This window comes from Saimiri boliviensis, chromosome 2 (assembly GCF_048565385.1).
Source record: "Saimiri boliviensis isolate mSaiBol1 chromosome 2, mSaiBol1.pri, whole genome shotgun sequence".
NCBI lineage: Eukaryota > Metazoa > Chordata > Mammalia > Primates > Cebidae > Saimiri > Saimiri boliviensis.
In genome coordinates, this window is record NC_133450.1 from 186,650,227 (window position 1) to 186,667,331 (window position 17,105).

At 42.4% G+C, this 17,105-nt stretch overlaps 1 protein-coding gene across 2 annotated transcripts in view; it reads left to right on the plus strand.

The window, feature by feature from the left end:
- DNAI1 (dynein axonemal intermediate chain 1) overlaps positions 1–17,105 on the plus strand; it is a 60,916-nt gene that overhangs the window by 13,760 nt on the left and 30,051 nt on the right. For both annotated transcript variants that reach the window (XM_003943840.2, XM_074394995.1), the window contains exons 2-6: positions 10,433–10,465; positions 12,121–12,219; positions 12,415–12,495; positions 16,536–16,662; positions 16,947–17,062. In XM_003943840.2, coding sequence (XP_003943889.1) covers positions 10,433–10,465; positions 12,121–12,219; positions 12,415–12,495; positions 16,536–16,662; positions 16,947–17,062 — 456 coding nt within the window. The remainder of the gene's footprint in view (positions 1–10,432; positions 10,466–12,120; positions 12,220–12,414; positions 12,496–16,535; positions 16,663–16,946; positions 17,063–17,105) is intronic.

Genomic DNA, 17,105 nt, shown 5'->3' on the forward strand with positions numbered 1-17,105 from the left:
CCAAGAATACAAAGTTAACTCATTTAAAAATCAAAGCTTTTTCACATTAATAGGATAAAGAAGAAAAATCATATGATGATAACATCTCAATAGATTCAGAAACAAAAACATTGACAAGATTAAACATCTATCCACAAAAGATTGTTATAATGATCAAATAAGATAGTATACTCCAAAATGTTTAGTAAACTGAAAGATGCTATATAAATGGAAAGTATTTTTATTGTCATCCTTCTGCTGTGACACCCTGAGATGTCCAGGCTCCTTTCTAATAAGATTTCTTGGGACCTAGAAAACATACTTTTCAATTATTCTAAGCCCTCAGAATGGAACTTAGTTGCCTTGCATGGCAGACTACATGGAATAATAAAAATAATGACAACCAAAATGTTTACATTGCCATTGGTACTTCAGGCCTTACTTTGTGCTGGGTTCTGTGTTAGTGCTCTTTATATGTTGTTTTATTTTATCATCATAGCAATTCTATGTGGAGGGCACTAATATTTTTCTCCACCTTACAAATGAGGAGACGAAGTTTAGAGACTAAATGCTTTGCTCAACATCTTACATATAATTCATAGCAGAGCCAGGAATCCAGCAAAGACTTACTCTAGAACTCCAGCTTTTAAACCCTATACTTTTGGCCTTCTGCAGCCTTATCTAGGAAGAGTCCTATAGAGTTGGCTTCTGTCCTTCTGTGCTTCCAGAGAGAAATAGGGCTGGTCTCGTATTCTCTTTTCCAGCATTCTGAGCACTGTGCTAACACTGCATTCATAGGAAAGAAAAATGTATGTAACTATATCTTGATTTTTACATTCTTAATTAGCATTTGAAATTATCAAAGTAATGCATATTCACATTTAATATATTAGGCTGGGTGCAGTGGCTCATGCCTCTAATTCCAGCATTTTGGGAGGCTGAGGCAGAAGGATCATGTGAGGCCAGAAGTTTGTGACCAGCGTGGGCAACATAGTGAGACAGTGTCTCTATAAAAGATTTAAATATTAACCAGACCTGGTGGTACGTGCCTGTAATCCTAGCTACTTGGGAGGGTGAGTCAGGAGGATCCCTTGAGCCCAGGAGGTCATAGCTGAAGTGAGCTGTGATTGTGCTGCTGCGCTCTAGCCTGGCTGATGGAGTAAGACCCTGACTCAAAAAAAAAAAAAAATTGAATTATGACAATGTATACATAACAGTATGAGTCCTCTTCCCCACAATTCTGTAGTCACACTGCCTGGACAAAAACCACTGTCAACAGATTCTATATATTCTTCCAGAAATTTTGTATGTATATGCAAATATATATATACACATATTCTTAAAGTAAACAGATGGGTGATCTATTCCTGTGTAACTTGCTTTTTTATTTGACAATATGCCTTGGAGAGCTTTCCATAGCAATACATAAAAGTTTACTTCATTCTTTTCACTTTATTTTTCAATACTATACTATTTTAATTGACAAAATTGCAATTTATCACATAAAACATATTTTGAAATATGTATACATTGTGGAATGGCTAAATCAAGGTAATTATTATCATAATTATCTTAAGACAGAGTCTCGCCTGTTACCCAGGCTGGAGTGCAGTGGCGCGATCTCAGCTCACTGCAACCTCCACCTCCCAGGTTCAAGCGATTCTCCTGCCTCAGCCTCCCAAGTAGTTGGGATTACAGGTACCTGCCACCACCCTGGCTAATTTTCATATTTTTAGTAGAGATGGGGTTTTGCCCTGTTGACCAGGCTCATCTCGAAATCCTGACCTCAGTTGATTTGCCCACCTTGGCCTCCCAAAGTGCTGGGATTACAGGTATAAGCCACCACACCCAGCCAATCAAGCTAATTAACATAAGCATTATCTAGCATATTTATAATTTTTTGAGGTTAGAACACTTAAAACCTATTCTCTTAGCAGTTTTCAATAATAAAATACATTGGTTGGTTGGTTGGTGGGTGGGTTAGTTTGTTGGTTGATTTGAGACAGGGTTTAGCTTTGGTGCCCAGGCTGGAGTGCAGTGCATGATCACAGCTCACTGCAGCCTTGGACTTCTGGATTCAAGTGATCCTCCCACCTCAGCCTCTCAAGAAGCTAAGACTACTGGTATACCCCACTACATCTGGCTAATTTTTAAAAATTTTTGTAGGGATGGAGTATCTTGCTGTATCACCCAGGTTGGTCTTGAACTCCTGGCCTCAAGCATTCCTCCTACCTAGGTTTCCCAAAGTACTGGGATTACAGGGATAAACCACCACACCCGATCCAATACACTGCTATTTACTATGGTCACTATGTTGCACAATAGTTATTATTTTTAAAATATGCATAACATCCCATTGAAGTGCTATAATTATTTTATATTAATTTATTTACCTAGGCTCCTATTGGTGAATATTTGTGTTTTTCAATTTTAAAAAATTACAAATAAAACTGCAGCAAGCAAGTTTGTACCTTCTTATGCAGGTGTGTCCATTTCTTTTTTTTTTTTGAGACAGGGTCTTGCTCTGTCACCCAGTCTGGAATGCAGTGGCACAATCTCAGCTTACTGCAGCCTCTATCTCCCGGGACAAGTGATCCTCCCGAGCTGGGACTACAGGCATACACTGCCACACCTGGCTAATTTTGTTTATTTATTTATTTTTTTGTAGAGATGAAGTCTCATTATGTTCCCCAGGCTGGCCTTGAACCCCTGGGCTCAAGTGTTCCTCCTGCCTTGGCCTCCCAAAATTCTGGGAGTACAGGCATGGAGCCACTGTACCCAGCCTGAGGTGTGAATATTTCTATGAGAAAATTCAAGAAAGTGGAGCCATTAAGTTGAGGGATATATGCATTTTAAACTTTGGTACACATTGCAAACTTTGGTACAAAAAGTTTGCATCAATGTATGATGGTGCACCCTGCATACCACTGTTCAAAGTTTTAATATTTTTTTCAACTACAAACACTTATTGAGTGCCTTCTGTGTGCTTTTGACACTACACTTAGGCCCAGAGATTTAAAATGTATTCAGTGTAGCTGGAGGAAGATTTGTTGGTGAATTGCTGCTGTTCCTTTGGGACTAAGAGCTTTTACCCTTTTAGAAACCGAAACTGCAATCTGGTGAGGTATTTAGTTTCAATTTAGCTTAATGGAAACCTGTTAGTGAATTTTAAAATAAGGGCCAAGACAACTGAGATGGTAAACGAAGTCTCCTGGGCCCCAGGAAAGAGGATGCAGCATCTGCTGGTTTGCATGCTTCGAAGAGCCCCTCTTTCCAGGAACAATTGTTTCAGCATTGAACTCTTGAGCAGAGATGTGAGCTGCTGGAATGTAGTCATCCCTAAGGCAGGTGCTTCCTAGTAGGCAAAGGGCCACACAGATCCCGTGTGGCTGAGGGCAGAGCAGGGTCTATAAATGAGAATGTAATGCTGTCTATAAATGAGAATGTAATGCCACACTCTGGCCAGTTGCACGTAAAATGCCCCATTTTACTATGCACCTTACGTGTGTTGACTCATTTAATCCTTATAACAAGCTTATGATTGTCTGAGGGTGTCATTATAATGCCCATTTAAAAAATGAGGATACTGAGGTTCAAAGAAGACAATTAACTTGCCTGGGGTCATAAAACTATTAGCAGGTAGCAGGGTGGGAACTCAAACACAGCTATGGTTGACTTCAAAGCCCACACACTTGGGTTCCATGGCTCCATCTGATCACATACTCATTTTTAAAACATTATGTATTTATGATGGAGAACAGCTTAAGAATTGTTTATCTCCTTATTTATCCCTAAAATATGGTCAGGGACAAATAGATGGCTTGCATTGTTCAGTGGGGTCATGAACCAGAACAGGTCTAAATGCAGGTAAATGACCAATCGGTGGTAATAGTAATTATCTCTTACATTGACTAGAATTTTTGTTTTTATTGTATCCTTCCATTGACTATGTCATTTGATCTGAACAATTCTCAGTGTCCTTGTCTTTAAAATGGGAACAGTTTAAACAACAACAACAAAATAAAATAAAATAAAATGGGAACAGTTTCATCTACTTTTCAGGAAGGCTGTGAAGATTGGGAACAATGACCATACAATACCCAACAAAGTGCCTAGCTAGAGTGCTCACTAGATTGCAATTAGGGATGGTGATGGTAATCAACTGGTCTCTGTCTCTCTCCCCTCCCCAAACCCCGCTGCAGACAAACTTCAAACATCTGCCCTTGGTATGTCACTGCTCTACATGAGAATGTCTCTTTCCAGCCATCTCATTCTCTCTCAGCTCTTCTCCACAGCTTTCCAGACTTCTTTGGGACTTACTGTGTGCCCTTTGGCTTCCTCATGTCCCAGGACAGACTGAGTGGGGCTGCACTGGAGGCTGCTTATGGAAAAAGACAGTCCTTAGGGCTCGGCCAAATTAGGAGGGGTGTTAACTTAAAGATCATCCAAAAGTGTACTGAGCCAAGGAGGTGATCCAGAGTTGTTCTAGAACAAGGTGGTCAGAGGTCCAGAGAGGTGGCATCTTGAATGAGGTAAAGGGCTTGACAGAAGGGTGACCAGACATCATGGTTGGTAGTATTAAGGGAAGGGAGAAAGATGCTTGGCATAGAGCAGAGAAGTCAGATGGCTTATGGAAGAAATCCTGTGAACCTAAGGAAAGAGAGGAGATATTTTATGTGGGCAGCCCCCTTCTAGGTCAGCTACTATCATCTGTGTGAGGCTCGGGGCTTATCTAACCACTGGAGACATAGGCTCAGTCCCTCTGCATACATGGATCTTTCCAACATAAGCTTAGGGAGAATTGTAAGTGACTGAGTGTGGCTGTAGGAGGGGAAAAGTAGGAGATGAGGTAGATGCCATTTTTGGGGACTTGGGCTTCATCTCATGGTGGAGGATGGGCTCTTGGAGGCTTCATTTTATTTTATTTTATTATTTATTTTGAGACAAGGTCTCACTGTGTTTCCCAGATTGGAGCATAGTGGCACAATCATAGCTCACTGCAGCCTTGAACTCCTGAGCTCAAGCAATCATCTTACCTCAGCCTCCCAAGTAGCTGGGACTACAGGCACACACCACCACATTCAACTAATTAAAAAAATTTTTTTTGTAGAGACAGGGTGTTGCTTTATTGCCCAGGCTGGTCTTGAACTCCTGGAGGCTTTCAATCAAGAGAATGACACAATCATATTTGTTTTAGGAAGATCATTTGTAGGTAGTGATTAAGAGTTTAGGTTCAAATCCTGGTCAACTTTGGGTCAGTTGCTTGGTGTCTCTATACCTCAGTTTTCTCGTAAGGTAGAAATAATGACAGCTTATACTCTACAGAGTGGTTGTGAAGATTCAATGAAATAATTTACATAAATAGCTTAGTAAATGACTGGGCCAGAGTAAGTGCTCAGTAGCTGAAAATAATTATAATGATATAATTATTAGAGTAGAGAGAAACTGGAGTTAGGGAGATCAAATGTGGTTAGGCAAAAAATAGTAAGGGCCTGAATTAAGGATAGTTAAGAAAAATATTAAAGATGTAGAATTGTTAGGCTTTGAAACATAATTCTAGTGAGAGGGTGAAGAATGGACAAACATCTTTAATGGTTCCCAGTTTCCAACCTGGGTGACTAAATGAATGGTAATGCACTTGAGAGAGAGGGAATCCTGGAGGAAGTGACAGTTTAGGGTGAAGAAATCAGGTCAGTTTTACAGATATTCAGTTTGAGTACTCTGTCATTAAAATGAGGTTCTGGGAAGTCATAAGTTTCAAAAATAGATTTGGGGAAACCAAGATACTGTCTCTCTCTCTCTCTCTCTCTCTTCTCTCTCTCTCTCTCTCTCCCCCCCCCCGCCTCTCTTAAGTCTCAGCTCACTGTGACCTCTGCCTCCTGGGTTCAAGTGATTCTCCTGCCTCAGCCTCCTGAGTAGTGCACACCATCACACTTGACTAATTTTTTTTTTTTTTTTTTTTTTTTTTTTGAGACGGAGTTTCGCTCTTGTTACCCAGGCTGGAGTGCAATGGCGCGATCTCGGCTCACCGCAACCTCCACCTCCTGGGCTCAGGCAATTCTCCTGCCTCAGCCTCCTAAGTAGCTGGGATTACAGGCACGCGCCACCACGCCCAGCTAGTTTTTTGTATTTTTAGTTCAGAGACGGGGTTTCACCATATTGACTAGGATGGTCTCGATCTCTCGACCTCGTGATCCACCCGCCTCAGCCTCCCAAAGTGCTGGGAATTCAGACTTGAGCCACCGCGCCCGGCCTTAATTTTTGTATTTTTAGTGGAAATGGAGTTTCACTATATTGGCCAGGTTGGTCTCCAACTTCTTGCCTCAAGTAATCCACCTTTCTCAGCCTCCCCAAGTGCTGGGATTGCAGGCATGAGCCACCATGCCTGGTCACAAGATCCTGTCTTAGGGAAAAGAAATAATAATAAATAGATTTGAGCTTCATCATAAGGTGGAAGATGGAAGATGAAGCTATGGGTGGGGTTATAAGAGCAGCCAAGGGGAGGGTGTAGAATAGAAAGACCAGAGGGTCAAGCATATATCCCTGGAGAGGTCAAGGATATTGAGGAGCCATTGGAGAGATCAGTAACATGGAAAAGAAGGTGGTGGAGAAGTTTCAAGGAGGAGGGAGGGAGCCCTCAGCAATGTCAGGTCCTGTAAGAGAACTGAGAAGTGACCACTAGGTGGCTGAGTTGTGACTGGTGACTTTCATAAGGACAGTGACTTCCATCCAAGTGCTAGCCTCTGTGCTAGTGATTCAAAATAAGACTCAGTTCCTGCTCTCACAGTGCTCATACTGAAATCCACAGCAATAAGGATAGAAAAATGCTCTGCTGTGAAGGAGTTCAGGCTGGGATATCTGTTATCCCGTTGATCACTAGGACTACATTGTCTGCCATGGTGGGCTGGGAGGGTTTCCTCTTCCTGCCTCACTCTTTCATAGACATCTTCCCTTGGCCTAATGGAATGACCTAGCCAAGAGAAGAGGACTTTCTTTGGTCAATAGCATAAGAATGTCAAGCTGCCTCCTATGTGTACTGCAGTGTTATGCTTCTTTTCAGACCAGACCCAGAGACTGTAACAGAGTATCTATTTGAAGATACGTTTGATCATTCAGTACTTGTGATGGAAGGTGGAGGGTAGCCTTGCTTAAAGTGAGGAAAGGAAGAGTAGAGGGAGGTAGGAGAAAGGTGGAAAAGGAAAAGTTAGATGAAGAACTAGCAGAGCCTAGTTGGGTAGGATTTTGTTAGGCAGAGGTAGTGGAAGCAGGGAGAGGGAAGGGGAAGATGGCATTCCTGGCGGAGGAATGATAACAGCAAAAGTGGAGAAGTGGGAAAACACAGGCCAGGCTCAGGGACTCGCTGACTGCACCTGGGAGTCCCAGCACATGGTGGTAGGAGAACAGGCTGGAATGGAGGCTTTGGGCTGGATGATAGAGTTTTGAGGGCTTGGGGAAGAGTTTGAATTTTCTTCTGTGGCTTGATAGCCTCTGGGAGGAACCATCAAAAGCCTTTCAGGAATTCAGGGTTGTCTGTCTCAGGCTTCTCATTCTGCAAGACCAAGGGGCCAAAGTGGCAGCCTGACTTTCAATCTCCTTTGCCATGGTTGGGAAGTCAGGGCTGTAGCTGATTTCACTGGCCTGTTTTGCATTTATTATAGTGTGGCTTTTATAGTGTGTTAATTGAAATATTTCCAACTGCCAAAAACAATTACACTCATATTGCCTTGTCAGTTCTTTTATTGCCAGATAAATGTTTTACAGACATATTTACAGGGGGCAGCGGTAACTGGATCTCATTTTCTATTTAAGGCTTGTGGTTTGGGTTGGGATTGGCCCTCCTGTGCTATATTGTGAGCCTGAACATTGTTACACATTGTGACGCTTCTATCCCATTACCTTATGGATCAGAAGCTCTTCAAAGGAAAGCAGCTCTCTGGCTCATGTAGCTTAGGCTTCGAGAGGGGTTCCCATCGTTGGAAACCCTGGCAACCTGGCAGAACTCTGAATCCTGCTGCCTGCTCTACCAGCAATAATCCCAGCCCAAGCTGAGATATGCTTTTCTCTTTCCCTAGAATGCCTTTCCTCCCTTCCACCCTCCAACCCTCTCCCAAAGACCCTATCATGCAAGAGGTGTAAGACCCCATCTAGTCTAACTCCCTGTCTTTGCATTTGGGAAACCAAGACCCAGAGGATCCTCCAAGATCACACAGGTGGTCAGTGACAGAGCTGGAACCAGAGGTTCCTTTCCAATGTGCCATGCTGCCACCAATGTGTCCCCTTCGTCTCCTCTGCTGCAGAGACCCCTTCTTCTGTGAGCTAGGCCTGCTCCTTCCAAGAGCCCCTCCCTCATGTCTCCAGTGCCCTGATCTCCCTCATACTGGATCATCTGAAACACCTATTTATTCTATATATATACTGTGGGATTTTTGTTGGTTCCTTTGGTAGAACTAACTAACTTTCTTTCTTTCTCTCTCGCTTTCTCTCCCTCCTTCCCACCCTCCTTCCCTTCCTTCCTTACCTTCTGATGGAGTCTCACTCTGTTGCCCAGGCTGGAGTGCACTAGAATGATCTCAGCTCACTGCAACCTCTGCCTCCTGGATTCAAGCAATTCTCCTGCCTCAGCCTCCCGAGTAGCTGGGATTACAGGTGTGTGCTACCACACTCGATTAATTTTTGTATTTTTAGTAGAGACAGGGTTTCACCATGTTAGTCAGGCTGGTCTCAAACTCCTGACCTCAGGTGAGCTGCCCATCTTGGCCTCCCAAAGTGCTGGGATTACAAACATGAGCCACCGCACTCAGCTAACTTTGTACATGATGTTTTCTCCTTCTGAAAAACATTTTCTCCACCTAGACAATGCATACTTGTCCTTTAACACCCAGTTAAGGAATTGCCATCTCTAGCTGGGTGCGGTGGCTGATGCCTGTAATCCCAACATGTTGGAAGGCCAAGGTGGGTGGATCACCTAATGTCAGGAGTTTGAGACCAGCCTGGCCAACATGATGAAACCCTATCTCTACTAAAAATATAAAAAATAGGATGGGTGTGGTGGCTTATGACTGTAATCCAAACACTGGGAGGCCAAGGTGGATAGATCATTAGGTCAGGAGTTCAAGACCAGCCTGGCCAACATGGTGAAACCCCATCTCTACTAAAAATACAAAAATTAGCCAGGTATGGTGGCAGACGCCTGTAATCCCAGCTTCTCAGGAGGCTGAGGCAGGAGAATTACTTGAAACAGAAAGGCGGAGTTTGCAGTGACCCAAGATCGCACCACTGCACTCCAGCCTGGGCAAAGGAGTGAAAACTCCATCTCAAATAATAATAACAATACAATAAAATATATTAAAAAAAATTAGCTGCATATGGTGGTGCATGCCTATAATCCCAGCTATTTGGGAGGCCGAAGCAGGAGAATCTTTGAACCTGGGAGGCAGAGGTTGCAGTGAGCCAAGATTGCACCATTGCACTCCAGCCTGGGTGACAAGAGGGAAACTCTGTCTCAAGAAAAAAAGAAGAAGAAGAAGAAATGGTCACCTCTGTAAGCCTTTACTGTGTACCCCAGGCTGGGTAGGTGCCCCACGTACTTCCACTATACTCTGTGCACACGTATCTCTGTTGCTAGCACAGAACTGACTTTCAAAGGAACATATGCTGAGTGAGTGAGTGAGTGATGAGCATTGATCACACTCATCTGTCCTCCACGGACCTTGAGCAAATTGGGGCAGGGACCTCATCTTTCTTCCTCCCAGTGCTTAGGTTAGTGCCTGACACACAATTAGGTACTCCACTAATGTTCATCAAATTGATTTGAGCATGTTGCTCTTAAGAACATCAAATTTAAGCATGTTAGAACAGGAAGGTTATCGTATCCAATCCTATGCATTTTACAGATGAGGAATCTGAAGATTATAGAGAAAAACACTTTTTCTAGGGTTATGATGACTAATGGGTTTTTATGGCATTCATTTATCTATTCAGTAAGTATTTTGAACACCTACTATGTTCTGAGCATTGTTCTAGATGCTGGGTCTTTATGCAGCAGTGTAAAAAACGAAAGTGTCTGCTCATGAAGAGCGTATATTCATCCCCAAAAGCGTTTATGAATATAAACTGTTTTTGAAATCCCTTTATTGCCTGGTACAGAGATGAACACTTAGAATATGCTTTTAAAATATTTGTTGAATTAGTTGCAAATAAGAAATTCCAGTGCTAAGTTACTTGGTCGTGCTCTTCATGGGTCAGTCCCACTGATGCTGAAACCAGCTTGCCTCAGGTATAGGACCTCTCTGGCTGGGCTAAAATTGTCACTGAGACTGTTTCTGAAACTTGGGAAGGCTCAGCATTCTTTGACTGTGAGATTTCTGGGCAGGAGCCTCCCTGCAGTACTGTTTATAATATTTCCATGTCAATTTGCTTATGACTTACCTTCTGTTTTCTGTTCTTCATTTAGAGCATCAGCATAGGCAGAGGAACCAGGAAGAAAGTAAGTGCTGAGACTATCGTCGTCTTCCAGCAAGATGCTAATGTTTTTTTTTTTTTCTGTTGAAAAGGTTATCTGTATGTTTTTAGAAAATGCAAATGAACTAAAAGAAGAATATTAAAATCACCCTAAACCTACCACCCTATAATAACTTTAGTTAACATGTGATGTTACATCCTCTTAGATATTTTTATGCATATATAAAATTACATGTATTTATTTATTATTTTTCTTTTGGAGGAATAAGGGGGACAGATACACTTATTTTTAAATGGAACCAAACTGTATGTTATTTTATAACATGTTTTTCACATAAAATAGAGTACCTTCGATTGCTAATAAATATACTTTTATAGCATCATTTGAAATTACTGCCTAATATTTTACCACATGTTCCTTAAGACTATACCATAATTTGTTCAACCATGCCTCATTGTTGGACATTTAGACGGTTCCTTTTTTGGCCAGACGTGGTGGCTCATGCCTGTAATCCCAGCACTTTGAGAAGTCAAGGCAGGCAGATCACTTGAGGTCAGGAGTTCAAAACCAGCCTGGCCAACATGGTGAAACCCCATCTCTACTAAAATACAAAAATTAGCCGGGCATGGTGGTGCATGTCTGTGGTCCCAGCTGCTTGGGAGGCTGAGGTAAGGGAATTGCTTGAACCCAGGGGGTGGATGTTGTAGTGAGTTGAGATCGTGCCACTGCACTGCAGCTTGGGTGACAAAGTGAGACCCCATCTGAAATAAATAAATAAATAAATGTTTCCTTTTTCGCTGTTATTAGCAATCATCTAACAAACATCAATGTACCTAAATCTTTGGGCATATTCCTTAATATAAATTCCTACATGTACAAATTTGGGTCAAAGAGTATAAACAGTTATTAGGCTTTGATAAATATTTTCAAATTGAGTTTTAGAAAGGTTGTACTAATTTGTGAGTGCTCATTTTCCCACAACCTCGTGAATGCTTATTAGCTTTGGTTGTTTTCTAGTTTGCCGGTTTTATAGTTTAAAAAACATATTGTTTTATTTTGTATAATTTTGATTGTTAGTAAGGGTGAACATTTAAAAAAATATGTCATGGGCCACTTTGGCAAGATGTTTAAGTGCCTACTAGGGAAAGGCAAACCTTCTAGTTCTTGATTTTTTTGCTCCAAGGACCTAATGGGACTAGGGGACTTAAAGTAACTAAGTACAGAGAGTCTTGGGTAACCTTAAGGTGGCAGATGGGAAGATAAAATATAAATTAAAGTTGAATAACCACTTGTCATCCTTTCTTGATGTCTAAACCACTTTGCATAAAGCCCTGCCTTTGGCTGTTGGTCCTAGACATTAGCTTCTGGACTTTACAGAAGGCAGTAGGGAGGAACCAGTTCTTCTGGTCCCACTACTGGGGCCAAAGGCCTACCAACAACATTCCAAGTTCTAGCTACCCTGACCCCCAAGGCAGAGGTGGCCAGGGTCTTCCAGACAATGAGAACTCTGGCCTGAGCAGTTCTTTTGGGCTCTTTCATGAGTGGTATGTTGCACATTTTATGTTCTACATACAAGGGGCAGAGCTTGGCTTCTGGGAGTGTTTGTGAATGAAGGGGCTTCTTGCTTGCTTGTCTAAGTAGATCAAACACTCCCAGCTTCATGTGAGGTTTTTGTCTAGGATGAAGATTCAGGGACTGAAGTGGGAGAAGGTACAGACGAATGGGCCCAGTCCAAAGCCACAGTTAGACCCCCTGACCAGCTGGAGTTGACCGATGCGGTGAGTGAGTAGCCTCTTATCCTTGCTCCTTGTACCTCTTTCAGGTTCAGAGATGTGTTCTTCCATAGTACACAATTAGGAGCTTGCCCAGAACGTGGATGTGAGATGTCTGCTGATACGCTGGGGGATCCTGTAAGCCTCAGATGGGGTTGGGGGTCCTTCGTGTATGACCCTCTTGGTATTTCTTTTCCTCAGGAGTTAAAGGAGGAATTCACTCGGATTTTGACAGCCAACAACCCACACGCACCCCAGAACATTGTCAGGTACAGCTTCAAAGTAAGTCATCCCCTCCTGGGCAGGGACATCTATACCCATCTCCTTGGAGTGATAGTGACTTACTACATTGCAAAAGCCTCTCAGTAATTCTAGAGGAGAGCACTTTTAAACTAAAGTCCTTGGCTGGAATCCTGAGATTTCACATGGAGTTTTCTAGAGATTTTTGAAATTTCTTTATGAATCTCCCTTGCAGTCTTATTAATTGTAGTCTTAAGTATCCTACAGAGCCACTCATCTCAAGAATCTTGAAATGAATCATTTGGTTAGAAAAATGCTTTTCTGGGGCCGGGCGCGGTGGCTCAAGCTTGTAATCCCAGCACTTTGGGAGGCCAAGGCGGGTGGATCACAAGGTCGAGAGATCAAGACCATCCTGGTCAACATGGTGAAACCCCGTCTCTACTAAAAATACAAAAAATTAGCTGGGCATGGTGGCGTGTGCCTGTAATCCCAGCTACTCAGGAGGCTGAGGCAGGAGAATTGCCTGAACCCAGGAGGCGGAGGTTGCGGTGAGCCGAGATTGCGCCATTGCACTCCAGCCTGGGTAACAAGAGCGAAACTCCATCTCAAAAAAAAAAAAAAAAAGAAAAAAAAGAAAAATGCTTTTCTGGTATGTGTAACATGTTTTTGACTAACATAAACTATTGGGTCTTCAGAAGCTGAGTTTTCCTCTACCCAGCCACCTGGATGGAGTACAATTTCCCTCTGGACAAAAGGAGTTGGCCTTCTTCCCTCCTGACCCCAGCCCCACTAGAGAATCTCTAGCAGGCTGCAGTCTCAGCATTTCTTGACATCACAGCCAGAGAGGCTGGTGACCTCATTGGGAACCTCCTTTAGTACACATGGCATGGGTGGGTGAATTCTGACTTGGCAGACACATACTGGTATACCTTTATAGGGGACAATACTGTTTTCATTCATAGCAAAGTCAGCTCCTCTGGGTATGGACTGAGGAGAATTTCCGAGTACATTTGAGCTGCAGTGGAAGGAATGCATATGTTTCGTCTTTCATTATTCTGAGACCCATTTGATCCATGCTTACTGTGTGCCAGTGTCAGGTCCTAGATTAGGTTTTTTACATAGACTGTCGCATATAATCCTCCCATTTCTTTGGTATGGGGACTATTAATATATTAATTTTATGAAAACTTAGATTAGTTAGATAAAAACAAATTACAAAAGTCACCTAACCAGAACTCAAAGCAAGATTTCAACTAGTTTGTCTGACTCCAAAGCAACATTACACTGCTTCTTTAAAAAATTTAAAATAATGGGCCGGGCGCGGTGGCTCAAGCCTGTAATCCCAGCACTTTGGGAGGCCGAGGCGGGTGGATCACGAGGTCGAGAGATCGAGACCATCCTGATCAACATGGTGAAACCCCGTCTCTACTAAAAATACAAAAAATTAGCTGGGCATGGTGGCACATGCCTGTAATCCCAGCTACTCAGGAGGCTGAGGCAGGAGAATTGCTTGAACCCAAGAGGCAGAGGTTGCAGTGAACCGAGAGCACGCCACTGCATTCCAGCCTGGGCAACAAGCGTGAAACTCTGTCTCAAAAAGAAAGAAAAAAGAAAGGAAAAATTTTAAATATATATGCATAATATTTTGAACATATAATAGAAACCTATGGTACACATTTCAAAAGATTTAAAAAACAGTGAAAATGCAACCTTCCTGTCCTCTTCCCTGAAAACAGGAATAGTTTCTTCTTTCTTTGTTTTTTAAATTTTATTGAGATTTAATTTACATGCTATACAATTCACCCACTTAAAGTGTACAATTCAGTAGCTTTTAGTATATTTTACAGGTTGTACAATGACCACCACAATTTTAGAACATTTTCATTCCCCCCAAAGAAACCCCAAACCTCTTAGCTGTTCTTCCTCAATCTTCCATCCCTTCCAGCCCTCAGCAACCACTAAATTATTTTCTGTTTCTATAGATTTGCCTATTCTGGACACTTCATATAAGTGAAATTATACAGTATGTGGTCTTTTGTGACTAGCTTGTTTCACTTAGCATGATGTTTTCAATTCATGTCATAGCATGTGCCACTACTTCATTTCTGTTTAGCCAAATAATATTCCTTTGTATGAATACACCACATTTTATTTATCCATTCCTCAGTTGGTGTTCATTTGGATTGTGTCTGCTTTTTGGCTATTATGACTAATGCTGCTATGAACATTTGTGTAAGAGTGTTTGTGAAAGATTTCTTGAACACACTGCTTCTTATTTAAGATTGTGTAGTCAACCCCTATACAAAGATGCTGAAACAGATCCAGATATGTTTCTTGAAAGGTGCTACTCATGAGTTTTGTGAATGGCTTCCTTTAGGCAACCCCAAAAGGTCAGAGAGAAGCTGTCTTATCCTCCCTGATGTTGTGCTGGATCCATGGCACACTCTATGGGGTCCTGTCCTTCTGACATATGAAAGAGGACCTCTATAGGACTCAGTGTGCTGGCCATGGGAAGCACACTACAGACAGAGGATTGGCATTGCCTTGTCAGTTTCAACACACTCTTCTTGCCCCTCCTTTGGGAACCCAAGTCTCCTGGGAAAGCTCACCTTACCGAAACTTCCAAAAGCCTCCCATGACTGGTGGCATCTCCCCACAGAGATGGTTTCCATCTCATTGGTCCTGAAAGATCTAAGAGCTTTAGATCCCCAAAGCTGCTACTTTCCTTTGATGTGCTGGAGTAAGGAGGCAGGTTGTTTTGATCTAGGCATGCCTTCCCTCCACTCATAGAAGCCATGGAGTCTGAATTTCATTCCTAAACTGAAGAGGAAGATCCCAGTCAACTACTGGGAACAGGATAAAGGTGAAATATCAAATAAAACTCTAAGGATAATTTATTCCCTTGGGAACCTTCATCATGGAAATAGTTACTATTTTGTTGAACATTAATAGTGAGCACTTACTATGTGTCAGACACTTTTTTAATAGGTTGTTTTTATTATTTTTAATACAACTATCATGTAAATTAGATATTATTAGCCTTCTTTTATAGATGAAGAACTTAGGGGTTGGAGTGTTTAAGCCCAAAGTCATAAAGATAATAAGCAGAATAAAGATTCGAACTCAATTCTGCCTGCCTCGAAAGACCATGCTCTTAACCGCTGCACTGTTCCATCTTCCCATACATGTGAGTTACTGAAAGAGCAAGGGCTCTGTGGTGACTTTTAAATCTAGAGCTTCCCAACCTGTGTGATGGCAATACTTCCAGCCCTCCAGGGGCAGGGAGATCTGTGCAGCTGGAGCCCATGAACTGGTTTCCTGTACTATGAGTTTACCCTAGTGTGCCTACAAACATATTTTCTATATGACTTGAAAGGATTTTGCAGAAACCAGACTATAAGCTTGTGAAATAAGGGATTGTGGTCTGCTTTTTTCTCAGCTTTATATCCTAGGCACCTGGAAAATACTTGGCACATTGAGGCTGTTCAAAAATTAATTCAAGAATGGATGAACAAAATGACCTGGGTTGTAAGCCTAATCCTGCTTCTCATTTGCTGTGTGACCTGGACAAATGCCGACCCAAATAAATCTTCTCTGGAATTCCATGGTTGTCTTTTATGAAATTAGGGGATTGGGGTTGTCTCTGAGGATCTATCCAGCCTTAGAATCCACTAAGTACAGTGGACAGAGGGCCATGCCAGGTATGTCTGAGGACCATATCTGCCCAGGGAATGTGGTATGTGGTGTGGAAAGTAAACTAGAAACTCTTGGCATGGATGTAGGAGACAAGACGTATAAGCTGGTGATAGGCAAATCTGGAGCCACTTGAAGTTGGAAAGGCAAGGTATTTTAAAATAAATCCTTGATGACAACTTAAAAAAATATTTTATTTCATTTGCCTTCTCTTCCTTTTTTTCTTTAAACTGAAATGTGGTGAAAATTTCAGATTAACTGAGGAGTTGGTGAGTTACATTTCCTTTTAACAAAGATGGACTATCTTTGATCTTACAGAATGAAAGCAGATTACATTTTGACCAGCTCTTTTAGGGACCCCTGGTCTGACTCAGCCCCTCTCTCCTTAGGAAGGCACATACAAGCTTATTGGCTTTGTGAACCAACTGGCAGTTCACTACACCCAGGTTGGGAACCTGATCCCCAAAGACTCAGATGAAGGACGGAGGCAGCATTACCGCGATGAGTTAGTGGCAGGTAGGACTCTGGGCCATCCTGAGGCTATATCCCTGAGCCTGTTCCCCTTACTCTGTTCACTCCAGGGAGTATACCTCTAAGCCAGAACTTTGCAGAGCCTCTGCTAACATAAAGTCCAATCGCTGGCTCAACTGAATAGGTCAGGGAGCTAACCCATCACACTCAGGCCAAGGACAACCCCAGGGACAGGTAGTGTCTGAAAAGTAGAGACCAAGAAGGCCCTCCCTGCCAGGGATTGGGAGAGCAGGCCTAGACTTTGAACTCATTGGCAGTATCCTACCAAGATTCTCAGGAGTCTGCCAAGGTGGTGATTTCAGAAACGGAAAACCTGGAAGAAGATGAAGAGCCCAAGGAGTTAGAAACTGAGCCTGGGAGTCAAACAGATGTGCCTGCAGCTGGGGTACAGTATAATATCACTCTATATCCCTCTTCTTTCTGCTCAA